At 45.3% G+C, this 21,437-nt stretch overlaps 3 protein-coding genes across 8 annotated transcripts in view; 2 read left to right on the plus strand and 1 right to left on the minus strand.

Moving 5' to 3' along the window:
• Window positions 1-4,272, minus strand: part of FAM227A (family with sequence similarity 227 member A) — a 53,281-nt gene extending 49,009 nt beyond the window's left edge. The window contains exons 1-2 of the mRNA XM_032492272.1: window positions 3,817-4,272; window positions 910-1,140 (exon numbers count right to left, since the gene is read on the minus strand). Of these exons, the coding sequence (XP_032348163.1) occupies window positions 910-1,051 (142 nt within the window). The 5' untranslated portion in view covers window positions 1,052-1,140; window positions 3,817-4,272. The remainder of the gene's footprint in view (window positions 1-909; window positions 1,141-3,816) is intronic.
• Window positions 4,273-4,330: 58 nt separating this feature from the next.
• Window positions 4,331-14,857, plus strand: CBY1 (chibby family member 1, beta catenin antagonist). 6 transcript variants are annotated; one of them, XM_032492271.1, is made up of 6 exons: window positions 4,331-4,482; window positions 6,630-6,748; window positions 9,209-9,293; window positions 10,213-10,318; window positions 10,403-10,521; window positions 14,754-14,857. In XM_032492271.1, the coding sequence occupies exons 3-6, from the start codon at window positions 9,216-9,218 to the stop codon at window positions 14,760-14,762; spliced, it is 312 nt and encodes a 103-aa protein (XP_032348162.1). In that variant the 5' UTR covers window positions 4,331-4,482; window positions 6,630-6,748; window positions 9,209-9,215; the 3' UTR covers window positions 14,763-14,857. The 6 variants fall into 6 exon arrangements, with proteins under 6 accessions (XP_032348162.1, XP_032348161.1, XP_014407211.2 ...); XM_032492270.1 differs by lacking the exon at window positions 14,754-14,857 and adding an exon at window positions 11,763-12,450 and having other exon boundaries at window positions 4,335-4,482; window positions 9,178-9,293; XM_014551725.2 differs by lacking the exon at window positions 14,754-14,857 and adding an exon at window positions 11,763-12,450 and having other exon boundaries at window positions 4,336-4,482.
• Window positions 14,754-20,402, plus strand: TOMM22 (translocase of outer mitochondrial membrane 22). Its single transcript, XM_032492269.1, has 5 exons — window positions 14,754-14,836; window positions 18,138-18,416; window positions 18,703-18,821; window positions 19,297-19,414; window positions 19,649-20,402. The coding sequence occupies exons 2-5, from the start codon at window positions 18,300-18,302 to the stop codon at window positions 19,721-19,723; spliced, it is 429 nt and encodes a 142-aa protein (XP_032348160.1). The 5' UTR covers window positions 14,754-14,836; window positions 18,138-18,299; the 3' UTR covers window positions 19,724-20,402.
• The last annotated feature ends 1,035 nt before the right edge of the window (window positions 20,403-21,437 follow it).

A 21,437-nucleotide genomic window follows, 5' to 3' on the forward strand; every position in this document is an offset into this window, starting at 1 on the left:
AGATGCCAAGGAGGGACATGACAAATCTTAGGAAGTGAAATGGGTTAGCCAGGTTGAGAGGCGTGTGGGATTAAGAAGAAAAGGGGGGACGTTAGAAAAAGGCCCAGGAAAGCGAGACCCTGAAGCAGATCATGATTTGTGCTCATCTTGAGAAGGGCCTCTGGGAGGGTGGAAGGGGAGGGAATGCAGAGGGACACATGCACTTTGACTGGCAGGAGCATGACTCAAAGGTAACTGAGCTCTATATAAAATGGAAAGACAGGGTTATTTATAACCTGAGAATGTCTTTATTTGCTGGATGGGCTCTAAGGTCCTTCAATGATGGGATTCTGTGGGTACCTTGGGATACAGTGTAGGGTCTGAAATGAGATAAGGATCAATGAAGGCAGAGCCAGAGAAGGAAGATGTTGGTAGAGCCTGGATGATACCAGAAGGGGCAAAGTCTGGGCCCAGGTAGAAGTGCTGGCAGGTCAAAGTTTGAAAAAAAAAAAAAAGAAAAGGAAAGAAAAAAAAAAGTTGGTATTCGGCTAACTTGTTTGAGGGCAGAGGGCTGGACATGACTTCTGAGTTGCTATCTGTAAGTATAATTCTTTGGAAGACAGAAGGGAAAGAACAATGGGGGAGAAAAAGAACTTTTTTTCCTCTTCTTCCTCATTCTTTCAACAAATATTTCCAGTACTTCTTCTTTTGGGGCTTTTTTGCTTATCTTAGTAAAACAAACTCAAGTTCAACAATCCTTTGCAGGCTCAAATTCTTTTAGAGGACACGTAGGACTTAAGTAATTGAAAAAGATTAATGAATATATGAGAGATGAGCTAGTAAGGGGTACATGTTATAGACTCGAGCCCAGGTTATACCGCTGCAGCAGGTTGTTTGGTCTCCACTGTGGATGGCAGCATGGAAGGATACACGGTGGACTGTCCTGTGGATCCTTCCTCACGGCATCCTTCATTTCATTCTGTGCAATGAGTGAGACAGCCAGGTGCTCATCCACTGGCACCATTGGCAAGGCAGTGAAATTGATGACATCCATCTTCCTGAAATCAGTCATTGTCCAGTTCCTTGTAAACTGACAAATGGTAAGTTTCCACTTTTAAGAGCCTCTCATTCCTCACTATGATCTTGCTCTCTTCCAGCCTCCTGGAAATCACAAACAGCACAGAATCGTCTTAGAAAGCACAACCATGCTCATCTTGTAAGCAAGGCTAATGGCAAGGCACATGGTGCATGTGACACAAGGAATAAAGGCTTTTGTCTGAGAAGCTCATTCTTAACTGAGGACTTCGAGGCATATATACTTTTTGCTTTCTATCTGCTGATCCCTCCCCTCAACCCCTAAATATTCCAGTTGTAAAAATAAGGAGACTAGAGTGCTGAAAAGGCTGGGGTTCCAAACCATGCAGCAAGCCAGTTTCCAAATTAGAAATCCAATCAAATCTCTTGGCTTCTCTGAGCCTCACCAATAAAGTCAGAGATTTGGATTAGGTCCCTAAGACCCTTTTCAGCTCTCAGATGCTGTAATTCTATGATACTGGGTCCATCTAGTCAGCATGAGGTTCCTGATCTACCTGAGGCTTTCTGCTTCCTCTTAGAAAACTGGCCCCATCACTACTCTTCCTCCTGGATTTGGAATAATCTGGCCAGACTGCTCTCCTGGGTCTTTGCTTATTGGGCAAAGGGAGTTCATCACCACCATCTGTGGATCCTCCGTGTCCAGAGCCTGGTGGTATAAGCCTGGTTATAATGAAGTAAAAGATCAGATCTACCTTCAAGAAGCTTATACATGTGGAAAGAGAGAGAAAAGGTAGAGTTTGGTGGGAAAATTAACCAAGGCAGTGCCCTTTCGCCAGTCTCCTTTCCTCTTCTTTGGTTCACGCCTTCTGCTCGGCCCTCTTCTCCCTAGCCAGGCATCCTATATACCTGCCCCATGAACTTCCTCCTGGTCCCTGCCACACTATGCTCTTTGTGCGTCTAAGCCCTTGTACATGCTGTTCCCTTGATTCAGTGCTCAGCCTAGGTGACATATCTTTTGGAAAACCTTGATTTACTCCAGTACCACCCCTTCTCTGTGAAGCCCAGGATTCTGCTTTCAACTCTCTATTCCAGCACTTACAATACTGAACTAGAATTATTTGCTTCTACATCTTTCTCCATTAAGCAAAGTACTCCCTAGGAATCAGGCTCACTCAATTTTTGATTCCATTTTTAACTCACTCACCACATTTCTTTCTAGTTCAAAGAGGCTCTCCATTTTGGGCTGTCGCAAGTCAGGTGGATCATAGGAAAGACTGGCCCACGCCCAGGTCAGTACTATTTCCTTCCTCCCTCCTGCTCTTAGCTTTTAGCCGCACAAGCAATGGGAAGAGAGTAAAGAGGAGGCAGGTGCGTTTTAGCGCTTCTCACTTTCCTCTCACCCATCCCTCAGCATGACTGGAAAACTACAACACGTTTTCTGAAAAGCCAGGCTTAGGAGGACCCTGCTAAGAAGCCTCTTGCTTTAGGTTAACATTATTACTTATGTCTAATGACAGAATTGAATATTCTGCTTCTTAAGAGAAATGTTTAAAATACTCCGTTCCCTTCTGAATTTTTCATCATACCATTTTAGGTTAAGTATTCTCTGAAACATGGTAAGTTTTTATGTCACTATTTGGGGAGGAAAAAAGGATGAGGGAGAAAACTAACTTCCCTGAATATCCACCCCATGCCCAGCACAGTGCGGTGGACGAGCGGCAGATGAGTGGAAGAGGAAGAAATGTCTTGCCTTCATGGAGCACATATTCTGGCAGCTGAGATTTAAAGTTAACACGTTTTAACTTAAACATGTTAAACAAGTTAAAACAATACTGACCTTGGAGTCAGACAGACTTTTTGTTCAGGTCAACCTTCTGTCATTCAATGACTATTTACAGAGTGCCTCACACAGCCATCAAGTGTCCCTACTGGGGACAGGATGGTGAATTAAACCAGACTTGATCCCTGGCCTAAGGAAGCTTATGTCTAGTAGGGGTGACATGTGATAATCAATTACATACATAATGATGAATTACAATGGATCACTGCTTCAAGGGGAGGGGGACACAGTGCTGTGAGACAATGTAACAGTGGGTACTGACCTAGTCAAAGTGGTAAAGATTTGAAGAACGAGCAGGAATTAATTAGATAAATGGGGAGGAGATATACCATCCAAGCTGAGGGGCACAAGAGTAGAAAGACAGGAAAAGTCTAGACCTGTGCCTCACAGTGGCCACTAGCCATGTGTGGCAATTGAGCCCTTGGAATCTGACTGGTGTGACTGAAGAATTAAAATTTAAAAACTGAAGCAGAATAAATTTTAAAATATTGACTGTATGTTGAAATTATCATATTTGGGACATATGAGTCAAGTAAAATATTCAAATTAATATCACCTGATTTTTTTAATTAAAAAAATGGCTACCAGAAAATTCTAAATTACATTTGGCCCACATTACGTTTCCATTGGACTGTGCTGTGTTAGACCATGTGGTTTGGTTCCAGAACATGGAACTCTCTTCCCTTTCCAATGAAGTGAGGTGCAATTGGAAGAAAACTGCACTTGGAGCCAGAGACCCATGGGTACTGACCCCTCGTTGGATGCATGACCTAGTGCACTCACCAGGCACCAAGTAAATAGCCCCCAGATGACTCTGAGTTTCTTCATTTATCAAATGGAACCAATAATACACACTGTTAGGATTTTAGGAAATGTGGAGTTGATTTCTCGAGTAGTTCTCTGCCCCTGGCTCACTGTGAGACCGTGAAGAGCAGAGAGGGGTCACTATTCGTTGGTCTTACCTGAAGACATCCGACGAACTCGGGGCCGATTCCGCCTCGGGTCCCTCACTGCACTGCAAAGTTCTGGATGGGACACTAGACACCCTTTGCCCCCAACCAGGAAGGGGCGCCCTTTGTTTTGTGGCCGGGGAGGAGGAAGGAGGGGCTTTGGGGAGAGACTCATTTTGCTGCTGTGAGTCCTTCAGTTCTCCAGGCAACGCGAGGCGCAGCCAACACCTCCACCCTTCCTACAACAATGGAAGCGTCGCAGCCTCCACGCGTCCGCCAGACGCCGTTACCACGGCGACCGCCCTGGACGGCCAGGGAGACCAGACCAAGGGGTTTGTGGAGGGGGTGAGTGTTGTTCCTCGTCCTAGCGGATAGCATGGAGAGTGAAAATGACTCCAGAAGACACTGCCTTTATGGAGTCTATTAAATATATCGAGGGACGTCTTCAAGAGTTTCTGGTGCTTCGTGTAGGCTCGCGTTGGGGACCGCGCCGCGCCGGGAACCCCCACCTCCCTCGGTGGTAGAGCCCGGCGGGGCTGCGCGTGCGCATGCGCTTGAGCGCGGCGGGCTGGTGGGCCGTGGCCGGCTGTCGCGGTCGTGGTGGGTAACGCGGCCCTGGATGGCACCTTGCGGTTGGCCAGCGAGTTAGCTTGGAACCCGGTTTCTGGGGCGCATCAGGTACGTCTCCGAACCTTGCGTCGTCCGAGGGCCCGAGGGCCCTAGGCGAGGTAGGATGCCCGGGCGTTCCCCAGGGGACCCAGGGCCTCCCCACAGCTGGAGCGGCCGGAGGGCGTGGAGCAGGGGGCGGGCACTGGGTTCACCGCAAGCCCCGGGTTCACCGCAAGCCCGTCACCGCCCTTTTCGAAGTGTGTTTCCTAGTTTGTAAATTGGGGTGGTGATTAACCCCGTAAGTCAGCGACGAAGGTGATTAATGAGGGCGCGCGAATGAACGTTTGTTCACTACCGTTAGTTGAGTTGACAGCCCTGGGTGGCAGTGTACCTGCGTGACGCGTACTTGGCAGTCTCTGAACTCTGGGGGACGCGTTATCTCTTTGAGAATCAAATGAAAGCCACAGACTGCTTCCTCACCTTCTTGTTAGGTTAAAATAATATAATGTACTTTATGGCAAACTGTGAAGCATTGCACAGTAATGAAATTATTATTAGCGCAGAGGAGTAGACCCTATTTGAAGCCAAGTTCCACCACTTTCCCAGGGTGTAATTGGAGGCAAGTTACTTAACTTCTCTAAGCCTCAGTTTTCTGATCTGTAGACGGGAACAAACTACTTGATCTTCTGCCAGGGTTGTTGTATCAAATGCCACAGTTTTTTAAATAAACGGTAAAGCACAGAACATCCTCTGAGTGGGTACTATTGTTGTTTATCGCTGATTATAAATAAAGAAGCCTGAGGCCGAGGGAAGGTAAGTGCTGGGAGTGAGCAGCAGGCGGTGGTTGGAACCCGTATGCTCTCCCTTCACTTCCTTTATGCTGAGCCCTCTCTCCCCAGGGAGCTTCACTGGCAAGAAGGCTTCTTGGGCCAAGAGGAGCTGGGACCTCTAGGTCTTCATTAGTGTTCCAGGACCCCAGGGCCTCAGCTGTTTGTGGGAGTAGTGGATCTGACTTAAAAGGCAGCTAGGCCAGACCCTTCCTTTCCCTCATCTGTAATATGTTGATATCTGTTCTTGGCTTAAGTGTTATGAGAATTAGTGAGGTCATGAGTGAAGTGCCCTGGTTAAAACCTGGAGAAATAAAATAACTTGGCCAAGGTTTAGCAGACAGTTGAGGAGCAGAGCCAGGCCTGGAACTTGTCTGTTGTGTCCCGGTGATCTGCTCAGGCTTAGTGTTCTTAGCACAGTTGTGGCCTTTGCAAGGACAACTTGGCTTATTTTTCCTTCCTCAAATGCCTCCAGATGCTTGAGAGGGGCAGGGGGCTGCTTTTTATTTGGTTTTTTGTTTGGTTGGTTGATTTTTTCATAAGTAGTACATGAGTATCATAATAATTCATTAAATCCAGAAATATATTTCTTTAATATAATTTTATATTGTGATATGAAATTGCCACTATTTGGCCTTTTTCTTTTTAACCTATAAAATGGGAAATTCAGTTGCCATCTAGTAGTCCCTTGTAAGAATGTGCCACAATGTATTTGGCTACACCAACCATTGGTAGACATTTTGGGTTGTTTCTTATTTTTCACTGTTATCAACAATAGAGAGCATTTGTGTGCACATGTCCAATTCTTTCTGGAGCAGAAATGTTTACAAGTAGATTTCCTGGCCAAAAAGTTTACACATTAAAAATTTTGCTAGGTTTTGCCTAGTTGAAAAAATGATAGCATTTTATGTTTCCACCAAGAGTAGATGAAAGTGTCTTTTTCTCCACACCCTCATCAGCATTGGATATGGTTGATCTCTTAAGTTCTGCCAACATGTTAAATGAAAATGCTTCTTTGTATGATGTACTCCACAAATTATTAATACCAAGATAATTTAATATATATCTTTGGCCAACTGACCATGGCTATGGATCTTGGGAAAACTGGATAACTTCTCCAAGCTCTAGTTTTCTCTTCTCTGTTATGGACAGGAAAATAACTACCTTGTGGGCTTCCTGCAAGGAACAGAAGAAATATATGAAGTATACTCAGCATTGGGTCCAATCCATAGTGGATATGCAGGAAACAGTGTTAGTTATTGTTATTGTGACCTTTTCTTTTTTGTGTTAAAATCCTTCTTCCTGAACATTGTCGTTTCATTCCTGTTCTGCCCTCTGTAAACATAAGATTAATTGTCTTCCCTCTTCCACCCTTTTTCTTTTCTCCAGCAGAAACAATGCCAGGGCCTTCCACTGTGTTTTGGATGATATGGTAGCACAGCTTCAAAATCCCTCAACATCCTGGTCCCCACTGCTGTCCTGTCCACCACCAAGCTGAAAGCATTCTGGTTTGTCCAAGTCTTAAAGTGTTGTGTCCCAGACCAAATACCTTCTCCCAGGTTGTGGATCTTCTGCTGTTTTTAATCACACACACACACACACACACACACACACACACACCAGTAAAACTCTCATGAGCACACACCCGAAATATCTTTTTTGTTGTTGTTATTTATAAATATATATATATATATGTATTGTAAAGTTTCCAAAGAAGCTTCTAAACTTTTATCAATTTTAGCAACTAATTTCTGTGTCACTGAAAAAGGCACAGAAGTTTTCCTCGTGTTCTCATTGAATATGTATCTCACTAATTGTGAAGAATTCCTACTATGAGTTATCTTTTAACGATAGTTGATATAAAACCTTGTTTCAGAGAGTCTTGAGAAGGTCCCTCTTGTTTGGCCAACTGCTTGTCAGAAATGATAAACTCATTCCTGTTTTTATCTCATAATATGGTGAAGGAGGATTTTGTAGCACAGAGTGGGAAAAGTGAGAGCGAAGCTCTGCTGCTCTCCTTTGCTCACCTGTGCTTTCATTGCTGCCGTTGTCAGTCTGCAGTTTCTTAGAAGGAATCTTTTTAAACTATTTGTGTATTATATGTTAAAATTGGGTGATATATGGGAAGAAATGAACTGTGACTCCTGTCTCATACCACATATAAAAGTTAATTCCAGATGAATTGTAGCCCTAAATGTAAAAGATGAAAGAATAAAATCTCCAAGTTAATACATGAAAAATATGACCTCAGACTAGGCAAGAGTGTCTTGAATAGGACACAAAATCACTATCAGTAAAAGAATTGATAGGTTAGATCCCATTAAAATTAAGAACTTCTTTAATCAGAAAGAAACCAGAAAGAAAACAAAAAGGAAAATCCCAGATTGGGAGAAGACAATTTCAGCATTCTTTGTGTAGACAACACAGGACATGTATTGAAATAAATATTGAGAACCTTTACAAATTAAGAGGAAAATAATTGACAATCCAATAGAAAAATGGCAAAAGACTTGTACGAGCATGTCATGAAAGAGGGTTTGCAAATGTCCAATGAGTACATGAAAAGATGCTGCATTTAATTAGTTGTTGGAGAAAAGCAAATTAAAAACAATGCAATACCACTGCATACCTACCAGAATGGATAAAATGAAACAGAAGATGCCAGATGTTTACAAGGATCTCTCATACACTGTTGGTAGGGGTATGGATTGGTACAGCCACTTTGGAAAACTATTCCCAGTATCTGCTAAAGCTGAATATATGAATGCTCTATGACTCAGCAGTTCCACTCTTGGTATAGAACTAGAGAAGTATGCTTATATATGCAGAAATACATGTCCAAGCATGTTCTTAGCAGCACTGTTTTTAATAGACAAAAACTGAAAACAGTCCAAGCATCCACTTCATGCAGTAGAATATTTTACTGCAATGGGAACAAACCAACTACAACTGCATACAACAAATTTCACAACGTGATATTGAGTGAAAAATACAGACACAAAGGAAGACATGCTGTCCAAGTCCATGGATATAAAGCTGTTGGGCTAGGCCTGTGGGTGATAAAATGTCTTGTCTCTTGATCTGGTGAGTGGCTACACGTGTGTGTGTGTCTGTGTGTGTGTGTGTGTGTGTGTGTGTGTGTGTGTGTGTATGGTGAAAACTCATGAAGACCGACACTTGTGATTTGTATTCTTTTCTATATTTATGTGATACATAAATACACTTCTCCACCCCACTGCTTCTTCTCCACCCCCACTCCCCCTGTGGGCAGTGTCAGTAAATCGACTTAACTGGGCCTGTGTGAATTGCAGTAGGTTACAGTGTGCTGAAGGCAGACTTCTGGCTGCCATTGTCAGTTCTGCCATGTTGTGGGCCTCCTCCCACCAGTCACCTCCCCTACCATGTAAGACAGGTAACTTTCTGACATAGACTGAGTGAGGGGCACTGTTACCAAGCTGAAAGTGAAGGATAGCTATAGCTCCGTTTCTTTAAAATGGAGGTTATGTAGAAGCTGTTGCCCCAGGAGTGAGTCTTACCAGTGTCCAGGAATAAGTGGGATTGTATACCTTGCTATGGACTGTAATCTGGTGATGCCAGTTTGTGACAAAACTTAAGACAGGCAAGTTAGGCACTTGCCTGGAGTTAACAAACTGTAGAGCCACAGAGACCTGTGTTCAAATTCTAGCTCCCACTTAGGACCTTAGTCTTTCTAAACCTCATCTGTCAGATGGGTGTAAGAGGAGTTAAAGGGCAGTGTGAGAGCTGAGATGTTGCAAAGGCTGTGGCATGCTGCCTGGCACATAGTGAGCATTCAGCGTGTGGGAGCTGTCACGAGAATTAACGGCCACATGATAAGATGTGTGTTTTCTTGATTCAGGGACAGTGGCAGAAGGTCACTCACTCAACTCTTTGTACCCCTGACTTTTTCTGACCCTAGGAGAAAGGAACATTGACCTTTCTTTCATCAGGTCAGAGATGCCTCTCTTTGGGAATACATTCAGTCCGAAGAAGACGCCCCCTCGGAAGTCGGCTTCTCTCTCCAACCTGCATAATGTGAGTGTCAGCCCGGGGCTCAGCCCGGCATGCAGTGTGACTGGAGCGTCAAGCCTGGTCCCTTATGGAAAGTGTGGTCCTCCAGAGGCATCCTTGTGGGAGGGCATCCTTTTAATTCATGTTATTGCTATTACTGAAAACATTTTTAACTCCTATTTGGGAATTACTGTCAGAGTTTGTTCAAGAAGCTTCAAAGACAGTCAGTCTCATTAAGATTTTTGGGTCCCAGTGATATTATCTAGTTTGACTTCACTTTATTCCCAAGACTTGGCCAGGAATCAACTTTAGTCATGTCTGAGAGTCAAATCCATTCTCAAAGGGTGATATTTTGCCAACATTAGAAGGATATGTCGCAGCTCCAAAGGCAGTTTTCGAGCTCTTCAAGGGCAGAGGGGTTGCGTTCGTTTCCGAATGTCCAGTACCCGTCCTGGCACAGGGCAGGTGCTCATTGGGTGTAGAAACACTGGCACATTAAACAACCGCTAGTAAGTACTACTAGTTGGGCATTAGCATTTCCTGCGTCTTCCATGATGTGTAGCTCCATAGTAAGCAAATGATAGCTCAGGCTTATTACGTTTAAAAAGGATTTTTCACTTTATTAAAACTTTACAGTAGGATTTCTTAAATTGTTAAGTGCCCACTACATGTGAAATAATTCAGTTTACCAATTTCAGCGTATATAGCTTTTCCAGAAAATATCTATTGTATAAAGCAGCATGTTTCTTTTCTCTTATACTTTAAAAGGTTTTATTACTACCTTATTTGATTTTCTGACTTAAAATAAATGTATTAAATGTGCCAGGTAATGATTAGAGAAAAGAAATGAGTTGTTGGGGTCACACAGTTAGCAGAAGAGGCACTGGGCCTGGAGCCCGTGTGCTTCGGCCCCCTGAAGGCAGCATGAGCATCTCACCCACAGCTGGATCGGTCAACCCGGGAGGTGGAGCTGGGTCTTGACTACGGAACCCCCACCATGAACCTGGCTGGGCAAAGCCTGAAGTTTGAAAACGGCCAGTGGATAGCAGGTGGGCTGCATTTCCTGCCATTTTGTCCAACAATATTGTGGGAGGAAACACCCCTTGTAACTGCTGGTTCTGTCCTTCCACCAGAGACAGGGATTAGTGGGGGTGTGGACCGGAGGGAGGCTCAGCGCCTCCGGAGACGGAACCAGCAGTTGGAGGAAGAAAACAATCTCTTGCGGCTGAAGGTGGACATCCTGCTGGACATGGTGAGGCAGGTGATGGGCAGAGATGCCTCAGCTTCTCTTAGGGAGGTTCACGCGAGTCATTTCAGCCAGCTCATGCCTCTTGATTGCTTTTGCCCAGGTACAATGCTGTGAATCCAAAGATACAAAACCAAATTAGACACAGTCCCTACCCTCAGGGCCTTACAATCTAGTGGGGAGATGGACAACACACATAACAGTGTCTCCTTGTAAGGGCAGTCTGCACGACAGAGACGAAGTCATTCTGTCGTGTCAGGAAGACATCACAGGGAAGGGAAGTTTGAGCTGAATGTGGAAAGATTAAGGTAGGAATGGAGACTAGGATGAAGACATTCAGGAAGAAGGACAGCCTGCTCCTGGCTGGGAGAGGTCCCGCACCCAGCAGCTGTCAGTCAGTGCCCGTCGCAGACCTGCGGAGGGCCGCTCTCTGCATTGGCGTCGGTTTCTTGTGGATTTAAAAAGCCAGCAGCCTGTTTGGCCTAGAGGTGTATGTGAGGGTTGATTGAGTCAGGAGTGCATACAGTGTAGTGGTTAAGAGCACATGTATGGGGCTAAAAGGCCTGGGTCCATTGCCCAGCTCCTCCACTGGCTGTGTGACTTTAGGCAAGTTACTTAGCTACCTGTGTAAAGAAACTTAGTTTCTTCAACAGTAAAATGAACATGATAGTAGGATCTATCTCATTCGTGAGTTAATAATACAAGTGAAGCTCTTGGAAAAGTGTGTTGCTCAGGAAGTGTAGCTCTTTTATTTTCCAGTAAGCTGACCTCTAGAGTTTATATCTGTCCGTGTCTCTCTCTGGAATGTCTTCCGCCCTCTACTCTGAAGTCCGCTGAAAGATCCTGATGAGGAAAGTGGCATTCTTTTTCAAGCATTTTCCCCACTCATCACCATTATGTGAGCCACAGCTCAGAAGCAACTTGGACCCTCATCCTTTAGCCTTAAAATCACCAGTATCTGCCTTTTTCATCACTTGAGGCCAGTGTCCTTCACACAGTGAGTGCCACACAATCCTAGGTGATCAAAAATGTTGATAGAGTGGATCATGAATATTCTTCAAGTACTCAAGGACCTGGGTCATCAGAAAGTTACTCTCTGCCCAGTTACAAAGGGGTTCCTGCCGTGGGAGCTGCCGGCAGCGTTAGAGAAGTGCCTGGGGGCCTTTCCCAGCGCTAGAGGCTGGCCTCGCCAGCCTCAAACAGCCCAGGACACCCTTCTTCATAATGGTTTGCTGCTTTACTTCCAGCTTTCTGAGACCACTGCCGAATCCCACTTAATGGAGAAGGAATTGGATGAACTGAGGAGTGTCAGCCGGCGGAGAAAATGAAGACCCCAAAGACATCTGTCAGGAGAATAGGGGGAAACCCATTGATCAGAAGAAGAGGACGTGGCTGAGGGATTTATTTTAGTCAAACTAGTAAATTAGGTCCTGGGAGAGAGTATCATATAATGGGGCCAAAAGGCACTGCCCACCTTGGGTTGGCAGTAGGAAGGTGACAGCATTCCAGAGGAAACCAGGATTCCAGGCCAGTCCAGTGCTTCACGGCACAGGGAGGTCTGGGGTGATGGGAAGCCTTTGGGTACTCTCCTGGCACTTAACATACACACACACGTGGCCCAGGCTCACCCTCATTGGACAGACTCTGTTGGGAGAAGCAGGAGTTTATCATATCCCCCCTCACGTTGGTGTTTGGGGTGTGTCACCAGTTGTACGGAGCCCTGCTGCAAGGGGGTCTCAGATGAGAGGCTCTCCTGGTTGTCTGCCCTTCAGGCCACTCCCTCCCTCCTGTGAAGAATACTGTTCCCGGAATCCACAACCTCCTCTGGCTTCAGCGTCTTAGCAGCAAGCACCAGCCTTCCACAGCAACACTATATTTTTGTGCTACTTTCCTGTTTACCCTACTTTTTTAAATTAAATGATATTATATAATCTCTCTCTGGCCAACATGACTGAAAAAAACATCAGTTCTTGAAGAAGTAAATAATGGAGCCTGGGTTCTGAGCTTCCGACGCACCATCCAAAGACAGAACATTTAGGTTGTGGGGAAATGTCACCATTGCAGGAGAAGCATTCCACCTTCCTGGGTGTTGGCAGAGGCTGATCTGGAAGAGAAACAGTGTCTCTGCCCAGATTCCCCTGCCTTCCTCTTCTGGGTGTTGAGACTGGCTACTGAGTGGTTGGGATTGGGGACTGGATTCCGAGAGTGGGAATTTGTGCCTTAGAGTGAACTGGGCTTCTCTGGCTGGGAGAGGGAGCCAGCCAAAGTCAGAGAGAATCTGGCTTCCAGAGTCAAGGGGAAGGGACACAGAGTCCTGGGCTTTGGACCAGGGATGGCTGCTAAGGCCAGCAGTTTCTGAACACCTGGCACCCTCCTGGGATGGGGCTTACACTGTCATTTCCTCCTCATCTTTGCCCTAGGGAGCAGGGCCTGTCAATCAGCATGACTACTGACAGATAAGGAACCAAACCCCAGGAGGTTTGGAAACTGGGTCTAGGATCCTACAGTGGAAGTGTGGGAGCCTGCTGATGACAGCCTGCGGTGAGAGGCGCTGGGTGTGGAAGCTGCTGTTTCTCATCCACCCTCAGCACCAGCTCCCTGGTGGTGGACAGAATGAAGCGTGGCTGTAGCCCCAGCCCATAACCTTCCTTTCTGATACAGGAGAGAATAATTCGGAAGAAACTGGAAAGAGATACTATATGCAGGGTGTAAATCTTCAGATGCAGGTAACAGGAGCAATGGAGAGTTTGCTTTTTCCTAGACGGTAACATTAGCAACCATTTGCTCGTGCCCTTGATGCCAGACACCTATAGACAGTCCCCTACTCACGATGGTTCAGCTTAGAATTTTTTGACTTTATGATGCTGCAAAAGCGATATGCATTTATTATATGTGTATAAACCATATTTCAAGTTTTGAGTTTTGACCATTTTCCGGGCTAGCGGAATGCAATGTGATGCTCCCTCATGCTGCGAGGCAGCAGCAGCGAGCTGTACTCATCGGCAGTCAACTCGATCACACGGATAAACAACCCACACACTTAAGACCATTCTAGACCCGGACAAGCACTCTGTTTTTCATTTTCAGTACAGTACTTGATAAATTACATGAGGTACTCAACACTTTGTTGTAAAATAAACTTCTGTGTCATGATTTTGTGCAACTGTAGGCTAATGTAAGTGTTCTGAGCACATGTAAGGTAGGCTTGACTAAGCTACAATGTTCGGTAGGTTAGGTGTATTAAATGCATTTTTGACTTAAGATATTTTCAACTTACGATAGATTTATTGGGACATAAACCAAGAAGGGCTATATTTCTAATTCTCATGAGAATTTTTCAAGTTTGTTACCATCCCCTGCTTTTAGATGGAGAAACAAACCCAGCAAGGTCATACAGCTGGAGGGAGAGCGAGCCAGGATTGAAACCTGTGGAAGCAGGAGGTTGTCCTTTTGGTTGTCGCAGTGATGTGGGTCCCCTCTGCACCACCACTGGCATGTGAGGGGGCTGGAGCCTTGTGTGGGGCAGCTCTGCAGTGAAAAAGGACTTGAATTTTGGACAGTTAGGGAAGCAAGCCATTGGAGAGTTTCAGCAAAGGAATGCTATGACTGACTTTAAAAAAAAGAAAAAGATCCCTCTGGCTTCAGTGTGGTGAGAACAGTCTGAAGGGGGCAAGGCGGGGACCAGGGAGGTGGCAGTAGAGGAGGTGAGGTGGTCAGATTCTAGACATGACTTGAAGGTGGAGCCCACCAGTGTCTGCTGATGAATGTGGCGTGTGAGCGAAGTCAGGGATAATCCTATTAATGAAGTCTCTAAAGGAACAGGGAAAAAGAGTCACCCATATCTCACGACCCTAAGCCTTGTTGGTCCCCCCACACACACCTGAAATGCTATATGCTTTCGAGATCTTACCTTTTGGGCAGATACGTCCTTTAGGTTCTGGTTCACCTTCCTCCTCCTCAAAACCTTTATGAAGTCTACTGCTTATGGGGGCACCCATTGTAGATAGTGGCATCTACTAGATGTATCTTTTGTAATCACTGCAACAGTTTTATCTGTTTTTGTGCTGAGTGTCACATTAAGGAAGAACTTACTGGAGAGCTGAGATAGAAAATTCTGTGGGTGTGAGGAAGGGAGTGCCAACAATTAGAGGAAGTTTTACAGTCTGAGGCCTAGTGAGGGGGTCCATGTGCACAATTGTACAGATATGGGTTAATGTGTGTGGTTTATTTACTTATAGCTTTTGTAAAATCTCGAAGGGACCCACGCTCCACAACGAACTGAATTAGGAACTGCTGCATTACCAGGACAGAAACAGGAAAGGTGAGGATCGTGCACTTGAGGGACAGGGAATGAGAGGAGGTGGGGGCAGGGTTCTAGAACACCTCATCTCCATCCAGATGGCAGAGTCACCTCTGTACCCAGCATGGGACATCATCACTCACTTGATGGCATCCTTACTTGTCCCTCAACTGAGGCCCTGGGCTGACATCATTCTTACCATATGTCTTCATTGCTGCTACTGAGCATTTCTCAGTGAAGGTTTCCCTCCTTCTCCACCAGCTCCTCCTTGAACCTCTTGGGGTGGGGGAAGAAGGTGTCCTTCCCTCCACTGACCATTTTTAGGAGATTTTTGGGGGAATAGTTCTGATTTTTTTGTTTTTAATTTAAAAAATATATGTGGCAAAACACACATAACATAAAATTTACCATTGTAACTATTGTAAAGCATACAGTTAAGTAGTATGAAATACATTCACAATGTTGTACAACCATTACCACCATCCATCTCCATAACTCTTCATCTGGTAAAACTGAAGCTATATACCTGTTAAAAACTGACTCTACTTTCTATGAATTTGACTAAGTACCCCGCGACCTGTCTGATTTCACAGGGCTCTATTCTGTCTTCCCTTCTCACTTTACCTTTTCTAAATCACTTCATCTATTCCTAAGTCTTTGCACACTCTGCAATGCCTGATTCCCAGTATTTTTTCTTTTATTTTTTAAAATTATTATTATTTTTTTAATGGAGGTACTGGGTTTTGAACCCAGGACCTCGTGCATGCTAAGCACCTGCTCTACCACTGAACTGTCACCCCCCCGCCAATATTTCTTCTTATCCCTTGACAATTTTATAATTATTGAAAGAGCTCTTTTAGCCTTAAACATAGATTTTTTTAAAAGTCATGTACTGTTTTTGTGAATATAAACAAAATTAATTGGTCAAAAGTTTCCTAGGACTTTTTCACATTTGCATTGTGACTTTCCACTTGGAGTTACCGATGGGGGGGGGGGAGATTAATTGATCTTAGTCCATCTAAGAAAGAAATGGAAAATTTTATTTGAGCCAAGTTGAGTATTATAATCTGGGAAAAGACTCTCAGAAATGTTCCATGTGTTAGAGGTCAAAGCAGTTATTTTTTGAAGCTGCGGGCTGTATGTTGAATGATGTATTGCTGACAGTTTACACAATCCAGATCTATTTGTGCAAAGCAAATAGTGGGTCATGGGTCACTGTGGCCTTTTACAAGATTAAGAAGGAAGGTTATCTCCTAAGGAGGTCTGGTTAATGCAGATGCATAATACATGCTAATGGGCAAAGAACAAATTTATGCTTATTTTATGTTTAAATTTTTCTTGTCTTTCCATAAAATATGAATTTTATTTCATCAGAGTCAATGCTGTCTGTACTTTCCACATGAGAGTGTCTTCTCTGCTTTCAAGAGTGATGGTCTTCCAGCATTTCTTAAAAGAGCCTATAAAAGAATCAAAAGTCATTGGCACTGGGTTCTTAAGCTGCCCTTGCATGTATGTAGAGCTAGCCTGTTACTGAACTCAGATTCAGCTGCTCTCCAAAGCCAGTACTTGAGAGACAAGTGTTGGTTGAAAAGGAAAGATTGCTTTACTCAGGAGGCCAGCAACCTGGGGAGAAAGCAGATTAGTGTCCAAAAACCAACTCTGAAGATTCTGCTCGACCATGAAAGTTTTTAAAGGGAGAATCATTTGGGGAGGGAGCCAGAGTCTGCCTTACCATCTACTGGGTGCAGACTTCCTTCTGATTGGTTGGTGGTGAGGTAACAAGGTAGTGTTCCAGGAACCCTGTGCCCAGCCTGAGTAGGAACCTTAGTTCCTGCAAAACTCAAAGGTATTGTTATGTATATGTCCTGGGGAGGAATCAGGATTCTGCTTTAATTGCTGCTCTACTGGTTCTTCACTGTTCCTCCTTTGTTTCTGCATTCCCTCCTTTCCCTGACTAGGAACTCTGAATCTGCCCCTTGGAACTTGGGGGAAGGTCTAGGAGGTTGAAAAACCTACTTCCTACAAACGAGAAACAGAGGACACTGAAAGAACTTGTATCCGGGAGGGCCCCACAGGATCCTGCTCAGTTTCAAGCCTACTTAAATTAGAAAGAAAGGAAAGGAAGGGGGGGGGGGAGAGAAAGAAAGAAGAAAAAGAAACAAAGAGAGAGAGACATGTAAAAAGCATAATTCATAAATGTACATACAGCCTGATGAATTATCCAAAATGGGCATACCCATGGAAACACCAACCACATCAAGAAATAGAATTTGAGCAGCATCCCAGAAACTCTTGCCTTCCCAAATATTACCTCCTCCTCCTCAAAGGAAATCACTGTCTTTCTCACCATAGATTGGCTTCGCCTGTTTGTAACTTTATACAATGGAATCATACAGTAGGCACATTTTTGTGACATGAAGACTTTTTATAGTTCAGAGCTGCCCTGTCCAAAGATGAAAAGGACTGAGGACTCTATCAGGAGGAAGTGCTAACTCCAGCCGCTTCTCCCCCAAATATGTAAGCACAGAACAATTGAGACTGTCTAATCCCGAGAGTCTTCATTTCCACAGTTGGCTAAATAAGTATATCAGATTACTTTTGTACTAAGAACTTGTGGGGCATGTTATAAAAAGAAGCATTTTCATCCATTTTATATGAGACAGGAAGGAAGAGGGCAGGGCACAGCCATTCAAGAAATAACAGCAATTAACACCAAGGTGGTGGCAAATTCAACTCCCAAGGAGCCTTGAGGTCCAAGATGGCAGGAAATTTGACTTCCAGTAGAACTTGAGCTTCATCATATGCTCATTGCAATAAATTAGCATGGTAAATGACAGTCCCACAGGGCCATGACAGTTCCAAAGCTAACCATAAAAGGTCAAAGAGTGGGTGATGTCCCAATTCCTGGGAATCCCAGCCTCTCCCCCAAAGTAGTTGGAATAATCCTTCCACGTGTTAGCATATGAAGTTCTGGAGACCATTAAAAACGCGCCTTGTGGCCTCTCAGTCCCTCATCTTCTGAGATAGTCTCCGTTCTGTCTATGGAGTGTGTATCTATTGAGCACCCAACCCCAACACTTCGTGGTCTTTCTCTTGCCTTCTAAAACAATCTGTACTCTGTCTATGGAGTATGTATCTCTCTAAATAAATCTACCTTTTCTCCACTGTGGCTCACTCTTGAATTCTTTTCTGCGCGAAGCCAAGGACCCACACTTGGCGGGGCATGTCCCAGGGACTCAACTGAGACCTGGGACACAGCCATCCTCTGCTGAACAGAATTACCAGGAAGCACCCCTACACAGTGCTTTAACATATTTTCCAGGTGTCTCACGTTCTCCAAAGCCCCAGACGCCCTCGGCTGAAGGCGGCCAGAGGGCGGCGCTCTCCCCGAGCCCTTCAGCCTCCGGCTCCCGGAAGGGCAGCTCTGTCCGCCGCTTGCGCTGCACTCGCCTCTTCTCTTCCGCTTCCGGTGTTCCCCTCAGCCATGGCTGCCGCCGCCCCAGTCGCCGGCCCTGGGGTGCCCCTGTCCCCGGACGAATTGCTTCCGAAAGACGATGCCGAGAAGCCTGAAGAGGAGCTGGAAGAGGAAGACGACGAGGAGGTACTGGCCCCCGCGGAGCGGGGAGTGAGGTTGCGGGCGGGGAGCGGGAATGTGGGCCCCGCGTGCTGAGGGATCCGGGCGAAGGCGCGTCGCGGAGCTCGGAAAGGTCCGGGCGGAGGCATCTCCAGCAGGCGGCGTGAGGGCCTCGCTGGGGCCGGGGTGAGGGCCTCGCTGGGGCCGGGGTGCCCTAGCTCCAGGGGACCCTAGCTCCAGAGTACCGGCATGTCCCGGCGTCGAGGGGTCGTTGCCGCTGCTTCGGCCCAGACCCGCGCCTTCTCTACCACAGCTAGATGAGACCCTGTCGGAGAGACTGTGGGGTTTGACAGAGATGTTCCCGGAGAGCGTCCGGTCCGCGGCTGGAGCTACTTTTGATCTCTCCCTCTTCGTGGCTCAAAAAATGTACAGGTAAGGGACGAGGGCAAAGACATTGGGTGCGTTCCTGGTGTGACTGAGGTGCCTTAAATGAACACGAGCTTTGGAAGCAGCAGATCTGGGTTGGAGGCCAGCCTGCCACCTAGATCACTGAGTGACCTTGGACTGGTGTTACCTTAACCTTTCTTGGTCTCAGTTTCCTTCACTGTAGCATGGGGATTCTTAGCGGACAGGGGTCGTTGTGAGGATATTTCAGATTATGTGAGATAATTACTGTATAAGAAGCATTGTGAGAACTCAAATTGTTCAAACTGCTCTCACTAGATGTACAGGCACCAGAACTGCTCCTCCCGTTTTCTGGTAGGAGTAAGGTGTATGGTGCAAGGGTTAGGTAGAATATGCTTAACAAAAACGTTGGAGTATACGGTGTGAGAGGTTTGGTTACTGGTTTGTTCTTGGTGAAGCTGTCTGCACTTGTCTCGCCGTCATGCTCATGCTCCCTCTGCAGGTTTTCCAGGGCAGCCTTGTGGATTGGAACCACTTCCTTCATGATCCTGGTTCTTCCTGTCGTCTTTGAGACTGAGAAGTTGCAGATGGAGCAGCAGCAGCAACTGCAGCAACGGCAGGTGAGCCCAGACCCTGGGCTTTTTGCCAGTAGTGGAGACACAGGTTGTTTATTCTTCCAGCACCTGGGTAGGGCGGTCAACGTGTGGGTAGGGACTGGGATCCGGCCCATGCTTTTTTAGGTATCTAACTGCCCTCAGCATTGTTTTTGTAGACCTTGTCTGCCCCAACAAGTGTGATGAAAATGAGATTCCTAGGTCTGTACAGTGCCTTACATTCTTCTTTTTCTTTTCCAGATACTTCTAGGGCCTAACACAGGGCTGTCAGGAGGAATGCCAGGGGCTCTGCCTTCACTTCCCGGAAAGATCTAGGTTGTTACTGCTATAGTTGACCTGTCTTGGTGGAAGAAGTTTGAAAATTCAGTAGTGTTTGAACTGCTGATTATTGGATAATTTTTTTTTTTTTAAACTTTGGCACACTGATCTATCTAAACCTGGTGGGGAGAACTCTCCCCACATTCTCATGGAGAGACTCCCAACTTGCAACTGTGCCCGCCACACTGTCCTGACTTATTTCTTCTGTCCTCACTCTGATACCAGAGTGCAGCAATGCAGATGGTTACTCCACCTCTGACCATCCCGTTTCACTAAATTACTCCTGATTAGAAGACCTCCTCACTATTCCATTGTGGGGTAGAAGCTGATGCCATTGGGAAGGATGTACCCCTGACTGTTCACGATGGTTTTTTCTTTTAAGAATAGAGATGCTGGGGAGGGACATGCACACTATAAAATACAAAATGCATTACAGCTGCACTGTGAAGCAGCCACTGTGAATTTCCACATATGTTGGAACAGGAGGAAGGGCGGGCCTGTAGCAGCTTCAGCCACAGGATGGGGACTGTGGAGGACAGAGCAGGAGCTCATTTCCTCTGCATATTTTGGCTGTTAGACCTGTGTGTGTGTGTGTGTGTGTGTGTGTCTAAAAGAGAAAAAAAAATTCAGTGCTCACTTTTTGTATTTAAATATTAAAAATGATTCCAACCAAAAATGTCCTCCATGTGCTTAATACATACCTCAAAATTACTTAGACCATTTTAGAAGGGCAAAGAAAACTGCCCCTCACATTTCCTTTCATCGGAGCCAGCACCACCATTTAACACTGATTGACCCCCATAGGCCCAAGTTAAATTTACAAAGGTAAAAAAAAATTCATTTTGGGCCAAGAACCTAATAGTCACCTTTGCCCTGAATTCAGGCAGTCAGTCACTTTCAGCTCCACCAACAAAGGCTTGGGTCTGTGTACGTACACAATCTAATGACACTGTACAGTTACAAAGGCTTTGTAAGGAATGACATACTATTGAGTTCTAGTTTGGGGGTGGGAAAGTTACAAATAGAACACCTAGGGTTTGTTCTTTTAAAAATACAGTTGACCATTAAACACAGGGGTTGGGGGGGGCTAACCCTCCGCGCAGTCAAGTCTACAACTTTATAGTTGGCTCTCTCTCTGTGATTCCAACCAACTGCAGTTTGTGTAGCACTGGTATTTTTTTTTTTTTAATGCACATGTAAGTGGACCCAACTTAGTTCAAACCTGAGCCGTTTGAGGGTTAACTAGTTGCTGAAATGAGCTATTGATAGTGAATCCAACTGCAGCCCTACTTGTCTTTGAACTTGTAGTTTTTCCATTTAACATACATTTTTATTAGCCTGGTGTTAGTAACAGTACTAAGCCTTTTATGTGGGTTACTGGAACTACACAATTTAGAAGGTGGTAGTCTCATTTTACGGAGGAGGAAACGAAGGTTGTGATCTGTGCCAGGCCACACAGAAAATGCCTGATCTGAATTCAAACGTAGTCTAACTCAGGATCCTGCTATGTACTTGGTGCTGAGGCTACCCAGGCCCTCCACTGAGATAACACTATCTTCCACTTGTTAACCAGGGAAAAACACTGGTCACTGGTCAGTAAAGAAAACCTGTACTTAAATTAGGGATAGAGTACTTTATAGTATGGATCCTAGTTTTTATACATTGAAAAGTGCCTCGGGCTTTTTTGAACCAAATCCTTGGTGAGTGTTTT

The sequence above is a fragment of the Camelus ferus genome, chromosome 12 (genome assembly GCF_009834535.1).
Source record: "Camelus ferus isolate YT-003-E chromosome 12, BCGSAC_Cfer_1.0, whole genome shotgun sequence".
Lineage (NCBI taxonomy): Eukaryota > Metazoa > Chordata > Mammalia > Artiodactyla > Camelidae > Camelus > Camelus ferus.

What these genes read in the sequence shown, in the direction of transcription:
- CBY1 (XM_032492270.1), top strand. Translation starts at nt 9,216, where the DNA reads ATGCCTCTCTTTGGGAATACATTCAGTCCGAAGAAGACGCCCCCTCGG. An exon ending in CTCTCTCCAACCTGCATAAT is followed by an intron (nt 9,294 to 10,212) that starts GTGAGTGTCAGC and finishes TCTCACCCACAG; the next exon opens with CTGGATCGGTCAACCCGGGA. An exon ending in AAACGGCCAGTGGATAGCAG is followed by an intron (nt 10,319 to 10,402) that starts GTGGGCTGCATT and finishes TCCTTCCACCAG; the next exon opens with AGACAGGGATTAGTGGGGGT.
- TOMM22 (XM_032492269.1), top strand. Translation starts at nt 18,300, where the DNA reads ATGGCTGCCGCCGCCCCAGTCGCCGGCCCTGGGGTGCCCCTGTCCCCG. An exon ending in AAGAGGAAGACGACGAGGAG is followed by an intron (nt 18,417 to 18,702) that starts GTACTGGCCCCC and finishes TCTCTACCACAG; the next exon opens with CTAGATGAGACCCTGTCGGA. An exon ending in GTGGCTCAAAAAATGTACAG is followed by an intron (nt 18,822 to 19,296) that starts GTAAGGGACGAG and finishes CTCCCTCTGCAG; the next exon opens with GTTTTCCAGGGCAGCCTTGT.